Source organism: Marmota marmota, unplaced genomic scaffold (assembly GCF_001458135.2).
Source record: "Marmota marmota marmota unplaced genomic scaffold, marMar, whole genome shotgun sequence".
Lineage (NCBI taxonomy): Eukaryota > Metazoa > Chordata > Mammalia > Rodentia > Sciuridae > Marmota > Marmota marmota.
In genome coordinates, this window is record NW_026000078.1 from 7,031,966 (window position 1) to 7,053,299 (window position 21,334).

Below are 21,334 nucleotides of genomic sequence, written 5' to 3' on the forward strand. Positions count from 1 at the left end.
GCAAAGACAGCTTGATAACAGCAGGTCTCTGCTAATGAGCTACAAGGGGAAAAGGACCAACAGCTCTTGGTGTCGGCAGTATAAACAGCTGGGAACATCCATTACATAAACCATTAAAAGCCCTTTTCTTTATTAAGTTACCATGGGCCCCTTGGTTTTCTCAGCAAGTTCATATTTATTATTAAATGGCAATGCATTTATGGTGCTAAACAACCAAATTACCACCTGCCCTGAATCTTCCCTGATGAAGCTGCTAATTTGGTTCATATCCTGGGGAGTGGGGGGACACTCCAAGAACTCAACGCAACAATCACCTTTTTATAAAAGTAGACCTCCCAGCTAAAGTCTTCAGGAAAAAAAAAAATAAAACAAGTGAAACATTTTTATCACAAAAACCAAGGACAGCACAAGATATGAGTAACCTTACAGGCATGCACACATGGGCACACACACATTATAATTTTTTAAATAATCTGACCCAGAAAGAATCAAACCAAATATAAAATGAGTTTTGAGAAAGTGACATTAGAATCTTCCTTTTGATCTTACACATATCCACATTCAGAACTCTAAATGACAATAGCCACCTATTATGGTTTGGATGGGTGGTATCCCTCCAAAAGCTCACGTGTGAGACAATGCAAGAAGGTTCCAAGGAGAAATGAGTTGTAAGAGTCTTAAGCCAATCCGTGATTTAATTCTCTAGTAGGGATTAACTGAGTGGTCACTTAAGTGGTTGGGTGTGGCTAGAGTAGGTGGGAATTGGGGCATAGCTTTGGGTATATATTTAGTGTATCTGTGAGTGGAGTTTCTCTCTGCTTCCTGATCATATATGATGTGAGTTGCTTCCCTCCACCTCACTCTTCCTCCATGATTGATGTCCTGCCTCGCCTTCATCCCTGAGTAATGGAGCCTAATGTCTGTGGATTGAGACCTCTGAAACTGTGAGCTCCCAAATAAAGCTTTTCTTCTTTACAGTTGTTCTGTTCTGGTCCTTTAGTCACAGCAGCAAAACAAAACAAACAAACAAACAAAAAAAAACAAAAAAAAAAAACACCTGACTAAAACACCACCCAAACTACTTGTTCTTTCTCTCAATCACTTATTGAGCAATAAGTTAGGCATCTTACAGAAATTAACCCTATTTTCACAATAATCTTGTATGATAAGAATTAGTATTTCCTTTATAGACAAAGAAACCTTAGGACCAGAAAGGTCAGTGACAACCCTGAGTTCACAGAGAATCCTGCAGAGTTTTCTTAGAACATTTTGTCTAAATCAATCAATATCTTAAGTTTTCTTCACATATAGGTAAAAAGAGTTAGATGGCTCTTTAATTCATTTTTACCTTGTGGGTTTAAAGTCATTTTCAAATCATTCCATATGGTCCAAATATATACACACACACAGCTGGGGACCTCTAGAGAAGGTGAGTTCCCAGACTACCAAGGCATCCATGCCCATTTCTTCATCTCTGTGAAGCAGAGACAGACCAGGGAAAGAAGCCTCATGACTTTCAAACCTCAAAGTCTCTAATTTTCCTTGGGTCAACAGCAAGAGGAAAAAAGAATTTACCATATGTACCAAGAAGCCAGAACTGGTGTTTTGTTTTATTTTTGTGGTGCTAGGGATTGAACCTAGGGTGTCATATATACTAGGCAAGAACTCTACCACTGAGCTGTATCCCAAGCCCTAGGACTATACTTCTATTTACTTATTTATATACTTCCAAACAGAGTTTCTACAATTCTGTTTTCCTCACACCTCTTCATTATATGATAGAAAATGTAGACTAACAAATGGTCTTTAAGTTGTGTAGGAAAGGAAAAAATCATCGCTACACACCTAAAATCACCTGACCTCTGAAGCAGTGAAGTTATCAGATGTCTCTTTTGATTGAAAGAAATATTGAAAACTGACTCAAAGAAGAAAAACCCAAGAGGAACGCATTGACTCATGTCATGGAAAAATCCACAGACACATGTATTTAACTTTGGGCACAGCTTGACTCCAGCTTCACATGATGTCACCAGGCTCTTCCTCAGCTCCATTCCCTCTGAACTGGATCATTTTGAAACTCAAGGTGGTACCTAGATGGCTGCAGTTCCTCCAAGACTCACAACTCCACATCCAAACACCTCCAAATCAGAGGGAAGCAAAACCAAGCTGCCCCTGCTAATGTCTCAACCCATCATACTGGTCCCAACTGAGCAACTCACTCCATCCCCAAACCTATCACCATGGCCAAAAGTATGTGATGTTCTATTTGATCAAACTACAAGAATTGGGGTGGGGGAAGCAGGGAGGGGGATGGTTCTCAAAGGAGATATGAGGCCACAGAAGGGGAAAGAAAGGATAACTGTATAGAATAAAATAGATCAATGCTACACCACATTAGAAAAGAATTAAATTTATTTCTTAAACTCACCCCTCCAATATTTCATTCATTCTTGCACTTAATTCAAAATTTAACTCCTATGTTTACCAATGAATCTCAAACCTACTAAAATAATGTTGGTGGTAATAATAATAATCAGAGTAATAATAACTATTATTTATTGAGTCAATCTTGGACCTAGACACTCTGCTAACATCATACATGATTTAATTTGCTTCTTACCTAATCTCAATTTATAGATGATGAAACTGAGCTCAGAGGCTCAATTACTTGCCCATGATCACAAACTAGTAGGGAATACAACCAGAACTCAAACAGGTTCAACTCAGAAGTCAAACATAACTCATCTTCTCTCAATAATATTTTTATCTGTGTCCCTGACCCATCCCTAAGCTCCAAATTCCTTTGACAGTGTCTATCCTGAACCTTAACATTTTGAAACTGCTTGAATGCCATCCAGATCACCTGGAATTACCTTTGGCCAGATGTAATTCTCTTGATTTAAAAACACATACCACCTTAAACTTGCAAGACATTTTACAATTCTTTGACTGATTTGAAGTCTTCAGGTATCAGGAAGCAGGGGAGGAGCTGACTGCAGCCACATCTGGACTTCAGCAGCAGCCTGATTTCTATTACTAGAAATGGTCCCATTAAAGAAAAATCCCAAGTGCTTCTGTTCTGTGAAGGTGACAAAAGACTGCTCAGGAGGAAACATTTCCAAACAACAAGAATGTTATTCAGAAAATGACAATCAGCAGGGTGATAGCAAATTCTTTATGTGCATCATGAAAGTGGAACAAGATTTTACCTATTGTTGTAATCAGAAGCCAGAAAAGGACTCATCTTTTTTCTTAAAGAAAGTTAAGTGATTTTTCAAAGTGTAAACCAAAAAGGAGAGGAGCTATGTGGCTTCTTGAAAGGGCAACTAAGCCTCCCTACTGCTGAGCAGGGACCAGCCTCTGCTGTCCTAGCTAAGGACTCCACCTCTCATCAGAACATAATAGTCCTGAGAGTAAGTAACACTTAACCTCAAGGCAAGAAGAGTTCAAGTTATTAAGCTCATTCCTCATATCTGTGTGATGGGATGTGTGTGTGTACTCGTGTATTTCTAATTTTTGTTGATGTTGATTGAGTTTGAATTGCAATAAATTAACACTGAGTAAGGAGCTCAATACTAGAAAGTAAAGGAATCTCTGAAGGCAAAATTAGCATAAACGCTTCTAGAATTCTCAAAATGTATGCTCTTCACTATCTCATAAAAGCAAAACTATCATTCATTTGTGCCAATTAACATTTTTCCCAGGATCTGCTTACATTTCAGATGAAAACACATCCATGTCAAGCCTATGATCCAACATTCGAATCCCTGAACTGAAACCCAAGGGAGCCCTTGGACAGAGATTAAGGAGCAGAATATACCATAGTGGGGAGAGGCAGAGAAGACATAGTTAAGAATCGATTGCATGTATACCAACAAAAATCCGTGAAACATTTGTCTATGTGGTTATTAACTTTAACACCATTGTATAACCAACTCATGCAGCATACTGAATCTTTCCTTTCTAAAGATAAAATAAAATGCAATTAGATCCAGAGTCAGACATCACTTGTACTTTTTAGTTTTGTCAATTCCTTTGGTTTTGTCCTGTGCATTTGAACCTTTTCCCTGACCATCACACAAGAGTGACACCCAAAACATATGTAGCAGCAGACAAGGAAAGCAGAGTGTCAAGAGCCTGAACTCAAGCTCCCGTTCTTCTTCCTAAGCCAGGAGATCTTTAAAAAATCACTGGATCCTCCCAGCATCTCAGGGAACAGTTGCTTGCTGCCTTTCCAAGACTACTATGAGAATCAAATGAGGTCGATAATATTAAGTACTCTGAAAACTTCAAAATGCTCTTACAAATAATATGTTCTTAGGCAAAAAAAAAGGGGCACTAAATAACCATGAATTCTAGATTCATTATCTGCATGAATTAAAGTATACAAACACAGATTTTTCATTTTAAGTTGACCAAAAATTCAATAAATCCTAATGGAAGGAAATAAGCCCATCCAAATCCTGTTAAATTTTGTGCTCTCGTTATCAAAAGTTGTTGTTTCTCTGAACTAATACCCTATTCAAATATTTTTCTGCTCAAAAATTTAGAACTATGTGAATTACCCCAGTTCTATCACTCCCAAACTAGGATTTGTAAGTAGGCATAATAATAGTATCCACCCAGTAGGATTGATAAAAAGATTGCATGAATATATGCAAAGCACCTGAGATCATGCTGTTACGTGTTATAGCCATGTGGATGTTTGTACATGACATAGTGGTGAGAATCAGCCAGATCTAGGTCAAATAATTGCTCCAACCACTATTAGATATGAAATTTTGAGTGCAGTCTTTTTCATTGAAAAATAATAGTACCTATCTCATATGGTTGTCATGAGGATTAAAAAAATAACAGGAAGATTGAAAAGATACCTGCACATTACAAGTCAATAATTGGTCATACTGGTAGTTTTGCTCAGAGTATTTAATAGTTGAAATATGGAAATTATGGAGGGGGATGAACTTTTAGTTGGTTTCTTTAGGTCAAATACAGTTCTGAAGAAAGAGCTGCACCAATCAAAGCAATAGCAAAAATGTGTGTGACTTTAAAGTAGCAAGTGCAGGTTCAAGTTCTAAACCACAGTTTCAAGTTTAATTCTGCTTCAACTTAACCACTGCCAAAACAGAGTGGCCAGAAATACAGTTATCCCTGAGACACATATGGCTCATTCCTTTACATTCAATTATTTGTAAATTCAACTTCCCTACAAAGCTTCCATGTCTAATCAATCTAACAGGCAGTGTTATTTCACTAGAACATAGCCAAGCATTTTTAAAATATTTATATAACTTCCCAATCTTCATCAACACCACTTTTTGCAAACTTGAATGAAAAATGAATAGCTCATCGGGTTGGGGTTGTGGCTCAATAGTAGGGCACATCCTAGCACGTGCGAAGTGCTGGGTTCGATCTTCGGTACCACATAAAAATAAATAACATAAAGGTATTGTGTCCAACTACACCTAAAATTTTTTTTTTAAAAAATGAATTTAAAAAATTTGAAAAAAAAAAGAATTGCATTGAGAAGATTGAAAAGGAACATCTATCAACTATTATTAATTCAGTCTCCCAAGCTGGGCATGGTGGTACATTTCTATAATCACAGTGGTTCAGGAGGCTGAAGCAGGAGGATTGCAGGTTTGAGGCCAGCTTTAGCAACTTAGAGAGTCCCTAGCAACTTAGAGAAACCCTGTCTCAAAAAAATAAATAAAAAATTTAAAGGGCTGGGGTTATAACTCAGTTTGTTAAGTGCCCCGGGTTTAATTCCTGAAAATAATACGTACATAAATTTAAAAAAAAAAGAATAACTTCTTCATGAGCTTTAAAAAGTTAAGGCATGGGCTGGGGTCATAGCTCAGTGGTAGAGCACTTGCCTCACATGTTTGAGGCACTGGGTTCAATCCTCAGCACCACATAAAAATAAATACATAAATAAATTGTTGGGGCTGGGGTTGTGGCTCAGCTGTAGAGCATTCGCCTTGCACATGCAAGACCCTGGGTTCTATCCTCAGCACTACATAAAAATATATGAATAAAACAAAGGTATTGTGTCCAACTACAACTAAAAAATAAATATTTTTTAAAAATTGTGTCCGTCTACAACTAAAATAAATTTTTTTAAGTTAAGGATTTTTTCATTTTTCATTTCCACAAATCATTTTCATTTTTCATTTCCCCAAAAGAGAAGTTGAAAGTCACGGAAGATTTAAAACAAACAAACAAACAAACAAAAAACAGGCTAGGGAAAGGATCAAAGAAGAATGAAAACAAGGGTCTCTTGGTGTTTTTCAGGACCGACAGCTTAGAGAACTGTCTTCCTCACCTAGGCTTCTATTTTATTTCTCTTGTCTTCATGACTGAACTTCAAGGACATAACCAAATGTCCTTCCATTTCCTTACTAAGGGCCTGGCTTTCAGTTCCTTTCACCATATTTTATCCTCCATCATTTTTATTTGGGACCTCAAGACAGTTAAATCACAGCTTGCCAGAGATAAAAGAAATCTTAGAAATCACGTTCCTACACCCATTTTGCTTCCAAGCTGGCAGGATGTCTGAGGACTAGGAAGACTGTGACTTTTCAAAGATCATGAAATGACTTTGGATTAAAACCAGAAAGAGAACTCAAGCCACACAGAATAGCTTCCCCATCTTTGTTGTATTTCAGTATCTAATTTCTTACGTTTCTGTCTCAAGTTTAGACTATTCACTCCCATTGCCAAGAAAAACAATCTGTTGCTTGGTTTTTATTTTATTAGCAAAATATTACATCATAAAAGCCACATAAAGTGTGACTCTCAGCACGCCTTTTGATAGGCACCTGAGCTGAAGAATAGAAGCAAACTTCTCAATATTGCTTGGTCCTTTTCTCCTTCTGTGATTTTCACTGTGCAATAATGTCAGCAGAGATTAAAGTAATTTCACCTCAGTCACTGATTTTTTAATGGTTACTTACTTGCCAGGCATATAACTAAATGCTTAATCAAGTCATAATAACAGACCATAACTTTTGAAAGGATGGTTTCTTTCACCTAATATACACATGCCTAGTGTACACATAAGTAGTAATAGTAAACATTAAAACAATTTCTGTGTGGAGAAATATCACTGAAATTCAACAAATCCAACAGATACATTCTCAAATCCAAGCAAGAGGAATTATTCAACAAACTGACTGGTGTCGTGAATCAGTGGTAAGCACTTGCCCAGCATATATGAGGGCATGGGTTTGATCCCCAGCACCACAGAAATAAATTATAAAGAAAGGAAAACACAACAATCTCAAATATTTCAGTGAGATATATCTTCTCTAACTCACCTCCCAAGTGTCAAAACAGAGAAAAGGGCAACAGAATATTCTCCTCACAAACTAGATGCCATCCAGATATAGAGAAGACTGGAGGGAGAAGAATATTGGTCTTCAGACTTAAGAACCAATGAACTATCTAAAGGAGGTGTTAACATAACCCTACCCTCACAGGTAAGCAGCAGGAAAAATTGCCTCTGAATAAAAGACTCTCCTTATGCTGCTTTAAATTAGAAAGTAATTCTAAACTCATTTGTAAAGTCATTGTTATTTATTCATTTTCATTATTTCTCATGTGTGGTTTTGTTGGCAGAACCACCTACATGGTAAGTTTAACTAATACAATGCTGATACATAGACCACTTACTTCTTAAGAGTTATCAACATTCTCCAATGATGATCAAACATGCTCCAATAAAAATATTATAAAAGCACCAACTACATGTATAACTATAAAGTCTAATAAAAATATTTTTAAAAATTTTAAGGCAATTACCTTCCCAAAGTCACGAACATCAAACAGGTCAAATGCTTCAAAGAGTTCACTTTTCCTCATTCCAAACGTCTCGCAACAGGCTGTGAGAAATGTCCGTATGTTCTTCAAACAGAGAAACTGAGAAATAAAAAAAATAGCTATCAGTATAGAGTGAATTATTCCAAATGCTACCAATCTTTTGCCACACCTAAGTTGCTACAAAAGTGACAGAACCAATCCACTCCTGAAGGTGCTGTTTGCTCACCCAGAAGCACTGACTGATTATCCATTCTCAGTCCAGTAATATGGCTGTGGACAGGCAGGCGAAGCTTCTGCCCTCATGAAGCTTACATTCCAACAGGAGAAAACAGACAAGAACAAATACAGCAACACAGGAGGCAAACATTTGTATTTTCATATGGTGGTTAAAACTGGGAGGAGAGATCCAGAGAGCTGGTGGAGGTAGGTGGGGAGAACTTAGCCAGGTCTTCTTGAGAAGAGGATGGGGCAGAGATCCGAGGTACTTAAGGAGCAAGCCATGCAGAAAAGTAGACAGGGTAACCTAAGTTAAGAAGCATCACATACTGAGGCCCTGAGGCAGGAGTGTCTGAGTATGTTTGAAAAAAGGGCCAAAGTAGAGTGAGTAATGGGGAGAAAGGTAGGAGGTGAGCTAGAAAGGTCATGGGGTCAGATGGTGAAGGGCCTTATCAGACAGCTTTTATTCTAACTGATAAGGGAAGCCATTGGAGGACATGGAACAGATCAGGGACAAAATACGTTCTACAAGGGTCTTCTTGGGCTGCTGCATTGGATATAGATTGAAGAGGGCTAGAGTGAGAATAGGGCAGGAAAACCAGACAGGAGGCTACTTCAATAACCCAGGTGAGACACAACTGTGGGTAGACCAGGTGTTGCCCTGCAACTGTGTTGAATCTGAGATGACCATAAGTCATCCAATGGAACATGGGGCAGGAAATGGTATGGACTTCAGACATTAATCTGGGAATCTTTAGAGTATAGAGAACACTGAATCATGATGCTGGCTGAGACCACTTTGGGAAAGGAGAGGAGATCTGAGGGCAGGAAACCTTAGGAGATCAGGAGAAGAGGAGGTGGCTACAGAGGAGTCTGACAAAGAATGATCAAGGCGGAAGGAAAGAAATCAAAGATGGGCTTCCCTGAATCAAAGATAAAAATGTTTCTAAGCAAAGAGAGTAACAAGCAATGTGAGATGCTGCAGACAGTCAAGTAAGATGTATTTATTTTTTTAATTGATTTTTTTTAAAAAGTAAATGACCGCCAAATGCATTACAATTCTGATTACACATATACAGCACAATTTTTCATATCTCTGGTTGTATGGAAAGTATGTTGATATCAATTTGTGTCTTCATACATGTACTTTGGATAATGATGTCTATCACATTCCATCATCATTGCTAACCCCCTGCCCCCTCCCTTTCCCTCCCTCCCTTCTTCCCTCTCTAGAATTCATCTATTCCTCTCATGCTCCCCCTCCCTACCCCACTATGAGTCAGCCTCCTTATATCAAAGAAAACATTCAGCATTTGTTTTTTGGGGATTGGCTAACTTCACTTAGCATTATCTTCTCCAGCGCCATCCATTTACCTGTAAATACCATGATTTTATTCTCTTTTATTGCTGAGTAAAATTCCATTGTGTATATATGCCTCGTTTTTTTTATCCATTCATCCACTGAAGGGCATCTAGATTGGCTCCACAGTTTAGCTATTGTGAATTGTGCTGCCATAAACATTGATGTGGCTGTGTCCCTGTAGTATGCTGTTTTTAAGTCTTTTGGGTATAAACTGAGGAGAAGGATAGCTGGGTCAAATGGTAGTTCCATTCCCAGATTTCAATCTCTCTAAATGAACACAGATGCAAAAATTCTCAATAAAATTCAAAAATTGAATACAAAAATATCAAAAAGATTGTGCACCATGATTAAGTGAGATTCATCCCAGGGATGCAAGGTTGGTTCAACATACGGAAATCAATAAATATAATTCATCACATCAATAGACTCAAAGATAAGAATCATATAATCATCTCAACAGATGCAGAAAAAGCATTTGACAAAATATAGCACCCTTTCATGTTCAAAACACTAGAAAAACTAGGGATAACAGGAACATATCTCAAAATCATAAAGACTATGCTAAACCTCAGGCCAACATCATTGTAAATGGAGAAAAATTAAAGTCATTCCCTCTAAAAACTGGAACAAGACAGAGATGCCCTCTTTCACCATTTCTATTCAACATAGTTCTTGAAACACTAGCCAGAGCAATTAGACAGGTGAAAGAAATTAAAGGGATATGTATAGGAAAAGAAGAACTTAAATTAGTACTATTTGCTGATGATATGATTCTATACCTAGTAGACCCAAAAAGCTCCATCAGAAAACTTCTAGAACTAGTAAATGAATTCAGCAAAGTAGCAGGATATAAAATCAACACTCATAAATCAAAGGCATTTCTGTATATCAGTGACAAATCCTCTGAGAAGGAAATAAGGAAAACTATCCATTTACAATAACTTCAAAAAAAAATAAGATACTTGGGAATTAAGTAAGATTTAGGTCAAGTGCTTCTGTGCTGTTTTCATGGAATTTGGAGTATGAAGGACATGCATTCCTTGACAGAAGCAGGTCCTATGTGGGGACTGGAGTGAAAGGCTGGAGCAGCTCCAGAAACAACAGGAGAGAGTGGATACAGGAGAGAGATGATGAAGTCTGGCTACAAAGGGAAACAGATGGAGCCAGAGAATTCAAGGAAGGGTTTTTAAAAACAATGGCAACTATGACGATGTGTTTCTATTTCAATGGGAGTACCCTGCTGGAGAAGGAAAAGTTAATTAGGAAAGAGCAAGGCACAGTATCCCTAAATGAAGTCCTTGGGTAGGCAAAAGAGAAGGGATCAGATGCTGAAGTGCAGAGGCTGACCCCAGAGAGGGGCATGGTCAGCTCAGTCACACCTACAGGAGGTGCAGAAGGACAGGCAGACACTGCTGACCACTCAAAAACCGAAAAGTGAGAATTCATTTTTCATATCAAAAAGACTCAGATTCATCTAAGTAAAATAAACACATGTCCTGAGAATGAATTAGTTCTTTTGTAGAAGCATTACTTGCAATGGCACACATTTTTAAAAAATCATAATCATACATGTCAAAATTTTAAATATTCTTGCTATGTATCAATTATGCCAAAATAATTTCAAAAGTAAAAACTTAACCTCCAATAAGTGATCAACATCTTAGCTAATTATTGCATCTTTTTTAAGCATGTTTCATTTTGTTTTTCTTTTTAATCTTGGTTTGCTTTTTAATTCGCAGAAAGCACATGTTACTTCCTCTACATTTGAAACATTCAGATTTGTCATAAGCTTAACTTAGACACAGTTTTACCCTTTACAGGAATCATCCTCAGAGGCTTAAATATTTCAGGAGGGGTTAAAACCACAAGGGAAGCATCATAAACCCTTTGAAACACACAGGCTGCAGCCAATCAGCACATGCAGTTACTGCTTTCACTTTAAAAATTCATAAGAGACCTTTACAACACAGAATCACTCTGCATGTTGCTCTTCCACATAGAATTGCTTATTTACAGATTAAAAGGCTTGCATTCTGCCAAGACAGATAATAATTACACTCTGGGGGATTATGCAACTGCTCTCTTGCAATATTTTTTACATAATTAAGTGCCAGACTCATAGCTCACCAAGGAACAAAGCATAACTGCAAATGCCACCCTCTGAAGATTTCTCACCAAACTCAAATTTCCCCATATATAGGAAAAACTGCAGTTGGCTTCTACTAAAGTGCTTTGATCATTAATTCAGTAAAGCTAAGAGTATTATTGAAAGTAAAAACAGTATAAAATTTAGTCATTGTTGCATGCACATAAGACTGAAAACAGTCTTTCCTCTTCTGGAACAAATGTTAGCCTTACTTGTCCCCTAAGTAGTTCAATTCTGCTAAATTCAACAAATATTTACTGGATTTGGAAAAAGTCACTTGTATGTTCTTGCTTTTCCAGGCAGTCTTCAAACCTGGTTACCCTTTTCTAATGTATGCTTTCGGTCAATCATTTTTTAATTTCTGCAACATTTACACTGGAAAATCTACAAACGATTAAGGCTCTGCCTCAAGCTCCTCTATTAAATTTATCAGCAAATTGTCATAATCTTCAAAAGTTGGCTGACAGCACAAGGCTCACAGGTCATTGGATGCTCACAGGGCCATGGGCACAAGCAGGACAGAGACATGCCCCTCGTGGTATTTTAGAAGTTGTGCTCACCACTCCAGCTTTCATCCTACTTTTCCTTTTTCAAGTTTATTTAAGAAAATTCTGAGCCAAAAGAAAAACTGAAATATGATGAACATACCCACCTACATAATAATTGTAACAGAGTACCATATAGGCTTTTGTATTTGTACATTTAAAAATTAAAAAAAAAAAAAGAAAGAAAGTATATTTTGCTGAGGCATTTGAGAGTAAGTTATAAATGCATATAAATAACTCAATATGCATCTCTAGGAATACAGAGATACTTTCCTACATATCAATAATATCTATATTACATCTAAGAAAATTAACAATAATTTTGTATTATCTAGCATACATTCCAAATTCACATCTCCACAATTGTTCATCTCATGCCTTTTTATATTATTTTTGCCCTATCTAGGATCCAATCAAGTTTCAGCTCTTGCATTTAGTGGTTTTATCTTTCAATATCCCTTTATCTAAAAGTCCCAAAGCTATCGTTCTGTTTTGTTTTGTTTCGTTTTTAGTGACATGGACTTTCTGAAGAGCTGAAACTGTTTTATAAACTGCCCCACATTCTTCATTTGACTATTTCCCCACAGTGCCATCAAACCTATTCTTCTATCACTTGTGTTTCCTGTGAACAAAAATCTAGGTTCAAACCAAGCTGTTTTGGCAAAAAAAAAAAAAAAAAAAAAAAAAAAAAGGCTTCATATTCCATATTGTGAATTTCATATTTCCTCATATCAGAAGACATAAAATGTTGGGCTATCCCATTACTACTGATGCTAAGCTCACACTTGGTTAAGATGGTTACTACCAGGACTCTCTACTGTAAAGGTACACATCTCCTTCATCTCTGTAAATAGCCTGGGGTGAAAACAGGGTAACGTGGCATCCTATTTCCCAAACTTGTTTTCACAATGCATACAGCATCTTCGGATTGTCCCAATTATTCCATTTGGAATTGTAAAATTGTGATTTTTCTATCATTCCTTTCACCTTTATTCATTGGTAATTTTATAAATTTGTAAATGTATGATCTTTTGTAAATTTATAATCTTGTGTTCCTTTCTTTATTTCATTTGTGAGCAAATCAACTGTTCTCATTATCCTTTTTGATCTTCATATTATCCCAAATTTGCCTCTGAGGAATCCTTCAAACTGGTTTCTGTGTCCTTTTGGTATAATTTCATTCATCTTCTTGTCTTCAAGTTGTCCCAAATTCATGTCATATTTTCTCAGACCTAGTTCTGAATACTCATTTCCCCAAAAAGGTCTGTTTCCATTCATAAATAGCAAATGGTATTTACCAAAGTCTGAACTCCAGACTACTTCTTACATAAGCCAATTACATTAAATGACCCAATGCCTCTAACTTTTTCTTAAATTATCTACCAGTTGCAACTGAAAGAGCCAACAGGATTGGTCTAACTGATCTCTAAGGTGCCTTTCAGAAAATGATATAATTTTTTATGGAATATGTAATAAGCCAACTCTTATCTCCCTCTTTTCAGGATAAAAGGGACTTGAAATCACTGAAGAATAATTAAGATGAAATTTTATAGCTAGAGATGTGATTGTCTTACATAAGAGTGTTTCAGTGTTAAGCTTTTTTCCCTAAGACAATCTACTCAGTCTTTGGGATCAGAAGGTTCTGATTTGACGTTCTGTGTGTCATCTTTAGCAGCTGAAAAATACTGCCTTCAGGTGGCTTATGTGGCACAAGGACAAGTCCATCTCATTATTTCACAACCATGTCTTATTCTTGACCAAAAATTACACAACTTTGCTACGTCATATAACTTATTTGCCTGAGATAACTTTAGCATTTCTTAAAATTTAGAATTTTAGGAAGTATAATTAAATGACTTCAGGGTTTTTTTTTTAAGTACTAAATGTATCCATATAAGATAAAGAGTTGCCAAGTAAGGACACACAAATTACAAACAGCCATTTATAAAGGGTATTGATCAGATATCTGTTATATGCTAGTCATCATGAAACTGTTGAACTTATTAATGTGCTAGACAATGTGAACTGAATGCAACACCAAGAACTGGGAATGAAAAAGGAAATGTGACCCAGGCCCTACCTCCAAAGTAGAGGCAGGCAGAGCAGACTGACAAGTGAATCCGCAATTATAAGATAGGGTGGCAATCGCTATGAAGACATTCAAAAGTTCTTGCAAGTCCTGGGCAATCAGGACAACTTTCTGGAATAACTGCTACATGAGATGAGACCTAAAGGATGGGGGGGAGCCAGCCCCACAAACAGAAGAAATGGTTGATGCACAGGGAGGGAAAAGGGAATCACTAGAGTGTAGGGTACTCCAGGGAAATAGCAGGGCATGTGAATGAGCAGGGGAGAAGTCAAAGCCAGGACCACTGGGGGCAGAGGAAGTGATTAAGAGGGACACAGTCCTGGGCAGGAGAAGTGGAAGATGGACAGGAGGAGGAGCTGTGGTTTTCCTGCTCTGCCAAAAGGACTCAAGCTTTTTCCTACAAGAAGTGGAGGTTAAAGGATTCTAAGAACACTACTCAGCCTTGTATTTTATGATTACTAATGCTATGAGTTTTGAGTGATTGCTATGTCTCTGCTAAATGTTTATACCATTTAATCCTCATAATAATCCAATTGGGAAAGTTTTTTCTTCTATATATACTGAGGCTGAGAAATTTATTCAAGTTTACATAATTACATTTGCCAAAGTAATGGAGTCAGGATGCAAACCCAGGCATTCTGGCTACAAAGACCATTATCCTTAACTGCTATTTTATACTAACTTCATTTTGTGGTATGTAGAATTAAAAATGGTTTTCTTTTTATTAGGGAGATGATGTGGGATACTCAAGCAACACAGGACAATTTGAACACCATCATATTAATCTCACAGGAGTTGATGGTGATTTAGAGTAGGAGGAGAGAAGGAGAAACAGAAAGAACTCTAGTTTTTCCATATTTTCTAAGAAATAATATGGAAAGGAAACACCTAACAATTAATTGAACATGAGCAGGGAAGATTGGGAGAAAAAAGAGAAGAGACATTAGATGGCTAGCATGAGCATTCACTGAAAATGTTAACTTGACAAATGGGGACAGAGGCATGTGAAAGACTGGTTGAGTCAGTTAATTCTTGTCTTCATTAATGGAGAGGCCCAATAATTAGATGCCACCTGGCTTCCCTCCCAGGAATACCCATGGATAATATATTCTAATAACAAAGACACCTGTCTTAAACTGCCCTTTGTCTCTCTGTACCTTACCAAAAGATGATGAATAGCTTACTCATTCGAAGTCAAGGGATGAAAATGTCATAAAAGCACTCCACATCAATGCACATGACCTTCAGAGAAGAAAGTTCAGTACCAACAAGGCTAAGACATACTAAAATTATACACAGGCCAAAGCTCTCTGGATTGGAAAATGTTTCATAACCAGAAAGCCATCACAACAAAAGTAGCTTTCGAAGGTGCCACTTCTGTTGTCACCACTTCAATGCTAGCAACACTGAGGTCAAATGGCTAAAGTTCACGACAAAACTGAAAAAACCTCCCCCTTCCCTCAACACTTAACAAGCTCTGGCTTTTTCACTGTATGTGTGAGAAGCTTGTTGACACTTCTCAAATGCAAACAAGATCATTTCAACTACTCCTTTAGAATTGTTAGCAATGATGAATAGTTGGGCATAATCAGAATTATAAGAGGCCATTCATAAGCTGATTGGCGGTTTTGAAAAACACAGAGGAGACCAGCATAAGGCCTACTTGCAAATGTGGTACAAATAGTTTTCCTTCTTGAAGGAGCCTCAGCTCAGACTTTATCAAGTCTCTCCCCAGGACTTCTGTCACTGTAGCCCCTCTCCTTCTCTGTGCCCCCCCAAAGGCTCAAATCATCCTTCCTACAGTGGTAAGTCAGAAGAGATGGAAGAGAGAATTTTTTAAAAAGCAAGTTTCTCCTTTACTGGAGTTTCCTATTCCTGTCACTTTTACCATATCTTGTCCTTTTATCCCTCTATAGCTCTTTTAAATCAAGTGAGCTAAATCTTACATCGTCTAGAAATTTAAAAAGAAAGAAACAAAGAAAGATAGATTTTTATTTGTTTGATGACCTCATCTGTTCTTTTCCCTTTATGGATCAGTGGGTGCCACAGGATATCATCCTCATTGTCCTTTGAAAAAAACCTCAGCTCGGCACTGCACAACATCTTCACATTATTTTCAACTTTATCCTGATGTTATAAATAAAGATTCCAAAAGGACATTCAGAGAAGAAGATAGAAATATGATTGGATAGTTTCTTAGCTAAAATTTGTATTCAAGTCATAAAACCAAACTCCCCTTATTCTCAGTATACTGAAAACCAATATTTCTGTTTTGATGATTATCTAGGCCTTAGTTCATTTTTAATTAATTTTAGTGAAATGGTTTTAATCAGCTAACCAAAAATGTAGTTATTTAACAGGGAAGTCACAGGGTATTTTTTTGGTTGTTGTTTTTTATTTGATGGTAATGCATTTTTGTGAAATATATGTAACTTTGTTGAAATGATTAAGCTCATAAATGTAGGGCTAGGTAAACACACATACATGCTCTTCATTCTGCAGCACCTGGCTCACATCTGTAATGGTAATATTCAAGCTTAATCATATGTCTGTTTGCCCAACTATTGCCCCATGAAATAGTAAAAATCTTTGAGAAGACAGATTACATCTATTTTGTCTTTGCATCTCCAAAGCTTATATAATAGCACAGTTTTAAATAAACTTATGAATGAATACTGCTGCAGTTTATCTGTTAAAAAAAAAATAGTAACCATTCCTTGGTAGCCAGAGAATTCAGAATGCATTTTTACATTAAACTGTCATCCTAGCCTTACATTCATTATTAGAGTAGAAATATATTTTTTATGAAGGTACCTCAATAGAGTAGTTGGTGCTGTTACATTTATAAATAAAACTAATAAATATTTTAAATTATTATGTTCATTGCATAATCTTTATTTTGGTTGCCTATGTCTGGTGTAAGTTCAATTGTGAACTGATAACTGATTTTCAGGAGCCCCTAGCCAGCAGTCCCTAAAGCACATATGAACACAAGCATGTACATACATACATACACACACACACACACACACACACACACACACACACCCTCTGTTGCTTTCACTAGCTCTTGTTCTCATAAGAGGAAGCAGTGTACCCCTCTCCCTTGGCAGGAACTTAGACACTCAATTTCAAAGGTTTTTGTTGTCACCTTGCATTAGTCCTTAGCTAGAAAAAAGATTAACACACCACATCTTTAATCCTCATTATGTGTTTTTAGTCTTTGCACTGAAAAACTGAATACTTAGGGAGTGAAATGTCCAAGTTGGCCTGAAATATCTATTTTACTATGTTCCTTGATCTTCTAATGAAAGTATTCATACCACTACCTTTAATGAGAAAAAGTAGTCCTGAACCACACTGTTAGCTGAAGCACAGTTAGCCCAAATCATGTTAAAATTGCCTAATCTACATTTTTAAAAGGGCTGCCAAGATTCTCTATTCTGGGTACAAAAAAAAAAGAAAGAAAAGAAAAATGGGAATTTCTTTCTGTTTGGGCCATAAAGAGGCAGTAGAATTCAATAGCTAAAAGTCAGTATTTTGACATTGTTGAACAGTAGCCATTTAGCAGAGTAAGGCAGTCAGTAGAAAGAAGCAATGGTTGACTCAGGAAGAGGATCACAAGTTTGAGGCCAGCCTGAGCAACTTGATGAGATTCTGTATCAAAATAAAAAATTAAAAGAGCTGAGGAGATAACTCAGGAGTAGAGCACTTGCCTCAAAGGCACAAAGTCCTGGATTCAATCCTCAATAGAAGAAGAAAGGAAGGAAGAGAACAATCAAGCAGTGGTGGTGTCTGGAATAGCAACAGTAGAGTCACCTGCTAATGTAGAATAGAGGGTGACAAGCACAACCCCACTTACTCATACCTAGGTTAGAAATGAACCACTCTTGCAAAGCACAGGACCCACAGAACTGCATAAGGGACAAGAAAACAGCTCCCTGTGGATCTGGGAATGAGCTATGTCACCCCAGACGGATGTGGTAGCTCCTCCTTAGAGAACAATATTCACAATGAGGGAAAAGCCTCATTTTAGTGGTGGGAAGAAGCCTTTGGTGCTTTTAAAGATAAGCCTTACACAGTTTGTCTATTCAGAAAATAAGAACAAAAATTTGTGTATTTACATCTAATCTGAAAGGAAAGGAGGTGCATGCAAACTAAAACAGGATGGTCTGACTGCAAGCAACCCCTTGTGCACCTCTCTCACCTCCAACAGCCCCCTGCGGAAGCAGCTCTGGAACACCCACACCTCACTGAAGCACCCTCTCCCTTCCTTTGTCCACTGCTGCCCAGATGCTGCTCCTTCCACCTCACTTACTGTACAGTCAGAGCAGGATTTGGGAAGCAGGGAATAAAAATAGGAACCAAAATAGAGGGGAAGTATAAACCCAAGTGCCCCCCTCATTTCATCTACCCTGGCCTCTACTGGGTAAGCACTGTCATGAGTCCATGTGTAGATGAGTCCACTGGCAGAAAGAGGTAAAATAACTGACCCAACACATAGCCAGCAAGTGGTGGGACAAGGTTCCGACCCAGGCAGCTGGCTCCAAAGCCCAAGTCTTTAACAATAACAATATTCTGTCCTATGGCAGACTGTCCCAAATCAAGGAGCTGACAGCCACACATCCTGCCCTCACAGGGATGATGTATTGTAAAGGGAGAAAGAGATGAACAGCACTCTTCAATTCCAACACAACACTTAGTTCTGTGTGTTATATATGCGACACCCCAGCCACTGAAGGGGGTAGGGTGGTGTTGCTCCTCGCTGGGGTGGCTGAACTGACTGTCCGAGTGGGAAAAAAACAGCGTTAGGAATGGTTATTGTGAGACACCAAGCATACACCCAGGCCTGGTCTTCTGGAGAAGCACAGTAGTTCAACTGGACTCAGGACTTCTCTCCATGAGGCAACAGCAAAGGCTCTGCCTGTCACAAACAGCAAACTTCTACGACCCAGGTGTGACACTAAGCCCTTTGCACAGATTATCACCACTGACACACAACAAATCCTATGAAGACAACTCCATTCTATCCATGAGGAACTGGATGCTGTAAAGGACCCAAGGCCATGAGAGCTGAGGGGCAGTAGAGTGAGATCTGCACCCTGCCAGGACTCCCTACCATGCCACACAGTCTCCTTGAGTGGTGGCCATGAGGTGCACAGCAGGGTAGGCATCTGCCCCTTAAAGGGACTTGCAGTCCATCCTAAGTAAAGCACAGCACCACACCACTCCAACTTCAATCACTGGAACAAAGTTGAGGACTTCCTTTCTTCCCCTTAACCCCCAAGATTTCTTAAGAACCTAAAAGAATGACTCAGCTAAGATGGATTTTATAAAGCAGATGATTTCCAAAATAGCTTATGTCTCCCTATGAATCTTATCCATCTGTGTTTATATAAACTTGTTCTTCCTTCAACTCTGCCCATGCAGGAAACTTCTATAATACTGTTCGTTCCCCATTCTTTACTCTCCAACACATACGCCCAAAGATCAAAGTATTATGTTTGCCAATGCATTGCACCAGTATTTAGTATAAACTAAAATTTAAAAATAAAAACCTGTGCATGTCATGGAAAACCATTAGCATAAATGAGAACAATTTGTAAATGAACAAAACATGCCCCAAAGGATGACATTAACAAATGTTCTATCCCAATAATATAGTTTTCTATTCAAAGGCAAGGAAACAAGAAAATTACAAATCTCCTTCCTTAAAAGTGCGATTAAGCAGAACTAAAAAGTTGAAAGGTTTGGTAGGATGTCTTCAGTAGTCAAAGAAAACTCTCCTCTGAGCTTTGTCATCAACCCAGATGGTTTAGGAAAGTCAAGGCTTATCTATGCCCTCACTCTGCACCCTGTACCCTGCACCCTCCACCCATGAAGGCTCCATCCAAACCCCATCAGTAAGCAGCAACCAGGGTGACTGCCTCCTGAAGCCCACAGGCAGATATGCTTCAGTGAAACTGGCAAGTCAGCTTTGATCTGAATGGCTTCAAGCATGAACTGAATTTAGTATGTTCTTTGGGCTATGGTGACTTACAAGCAAATGTTGTTAAAAATAGCACTGTTGAGAATATTCTTACAAATTAAATATGATTTTAAATCACCATCAAGTTTATATCAAGTATCACAATAATTATTCTTTGGGATAGAAATGTACCAAGTACATAAAGTTAGCAACCATTCTGACTCGTAAAGAATTTTTTAGGAAATCTAAACTTCAATATTTTATTCTTCTATTTCCATTACAAGTACTCCCTAAATTCACTTTTTTTTTAAAGAACTTAACCTTTATTTTTTATTTGTCTGTTTCATTATGTGGTGCTGAGGATCCAACCCAGTGCCTCACCCATGCTAGACAAGCTCTCTACCACTGAGCTACAACCCCAGTCCCCCATATTTAAATATCCAAACTACATCACTCACATTGAAAAAAAATTGATAATGTTGCCAGGCATACATCTTAAAGAGTTTTCAGTTCAGAACTTTTGGTTGCTTTTCACATAAAGCCACGGTATGGGAGCACCACTTCTGACACACCAAAGCCCCTGGCATTTTATCACCCATGTGGTTTGATCTTCTTACCAGGACTACATTACAGTTTCAGGCACATCTTTACTTTTTACAGTTCATTTTCTGCTTTGTCATTTTACTGTGTGACGAGTAGGGAAAACTATACCTTTAAATTTGAAATAATTATTAATTTAACAAAATAACATACTTTACTCCAACCCATTATTATTATGGTTGTATCTAAAAAATTCTGAAGGTTATTTCTTAAAACATCCTCAAGATCAGAACACTATTTCAATTCCTATATATGAAGGAAAATAAAAGGATTAGAGGCTACTTTATCATCTTATAGCATTATTATGCCTACAGGCATAATGAAATGTTCTCTGCAGAGAATATTGCTTTTAGCCACATTGCTGTGATATCTTCTCTATTCGAGAGGTCATCATAGTACAATGAAACCTGAAGTGCAACATTTCCCCAAGTGATTCCAATTTCAAAGAAAAAGAGGCACATATAAATTTACTCTAAAAATAACCAACACCAAAATGTTGAAACTGCAATTCAGATCAGCTTAGCTCTAAACTAAGCAAACTACCTTCCCCTCTCCTTTTCCCCCAGTTACATAAGAGAATATGCCT

At 37.7% G+C, this 21,334-nt stretch overlaps 1 protein-coding gene across 5 annotated transcripts in view; it reads right to left on the reverse strand.

The window, feature by feature from the left end:
• Vav3 (vav guanine nucleotide exchange factor 3) overlaps nucleotides 1–21,334 on the reverse strand; it is a 348,664-nt gene that overhangs the window by 256,417 nt on the left and 70,913 nt on the right. For all 5 annotated transcript variants that reach the window (XM_015502627.2, XM_048814637.1, XM_048814633.1 and 2 more), the window contains exon 2: nucleotides 7,804–7,920. In XM_015502627.2, the coding sequence (XP_015358113.1) occupies nucleotides 7,804–7,920 (117 nt within the window). The remainder of the gene's footprint in view (nucleotides 1–7,803; nucleotides 7,921–21,334) is intronic.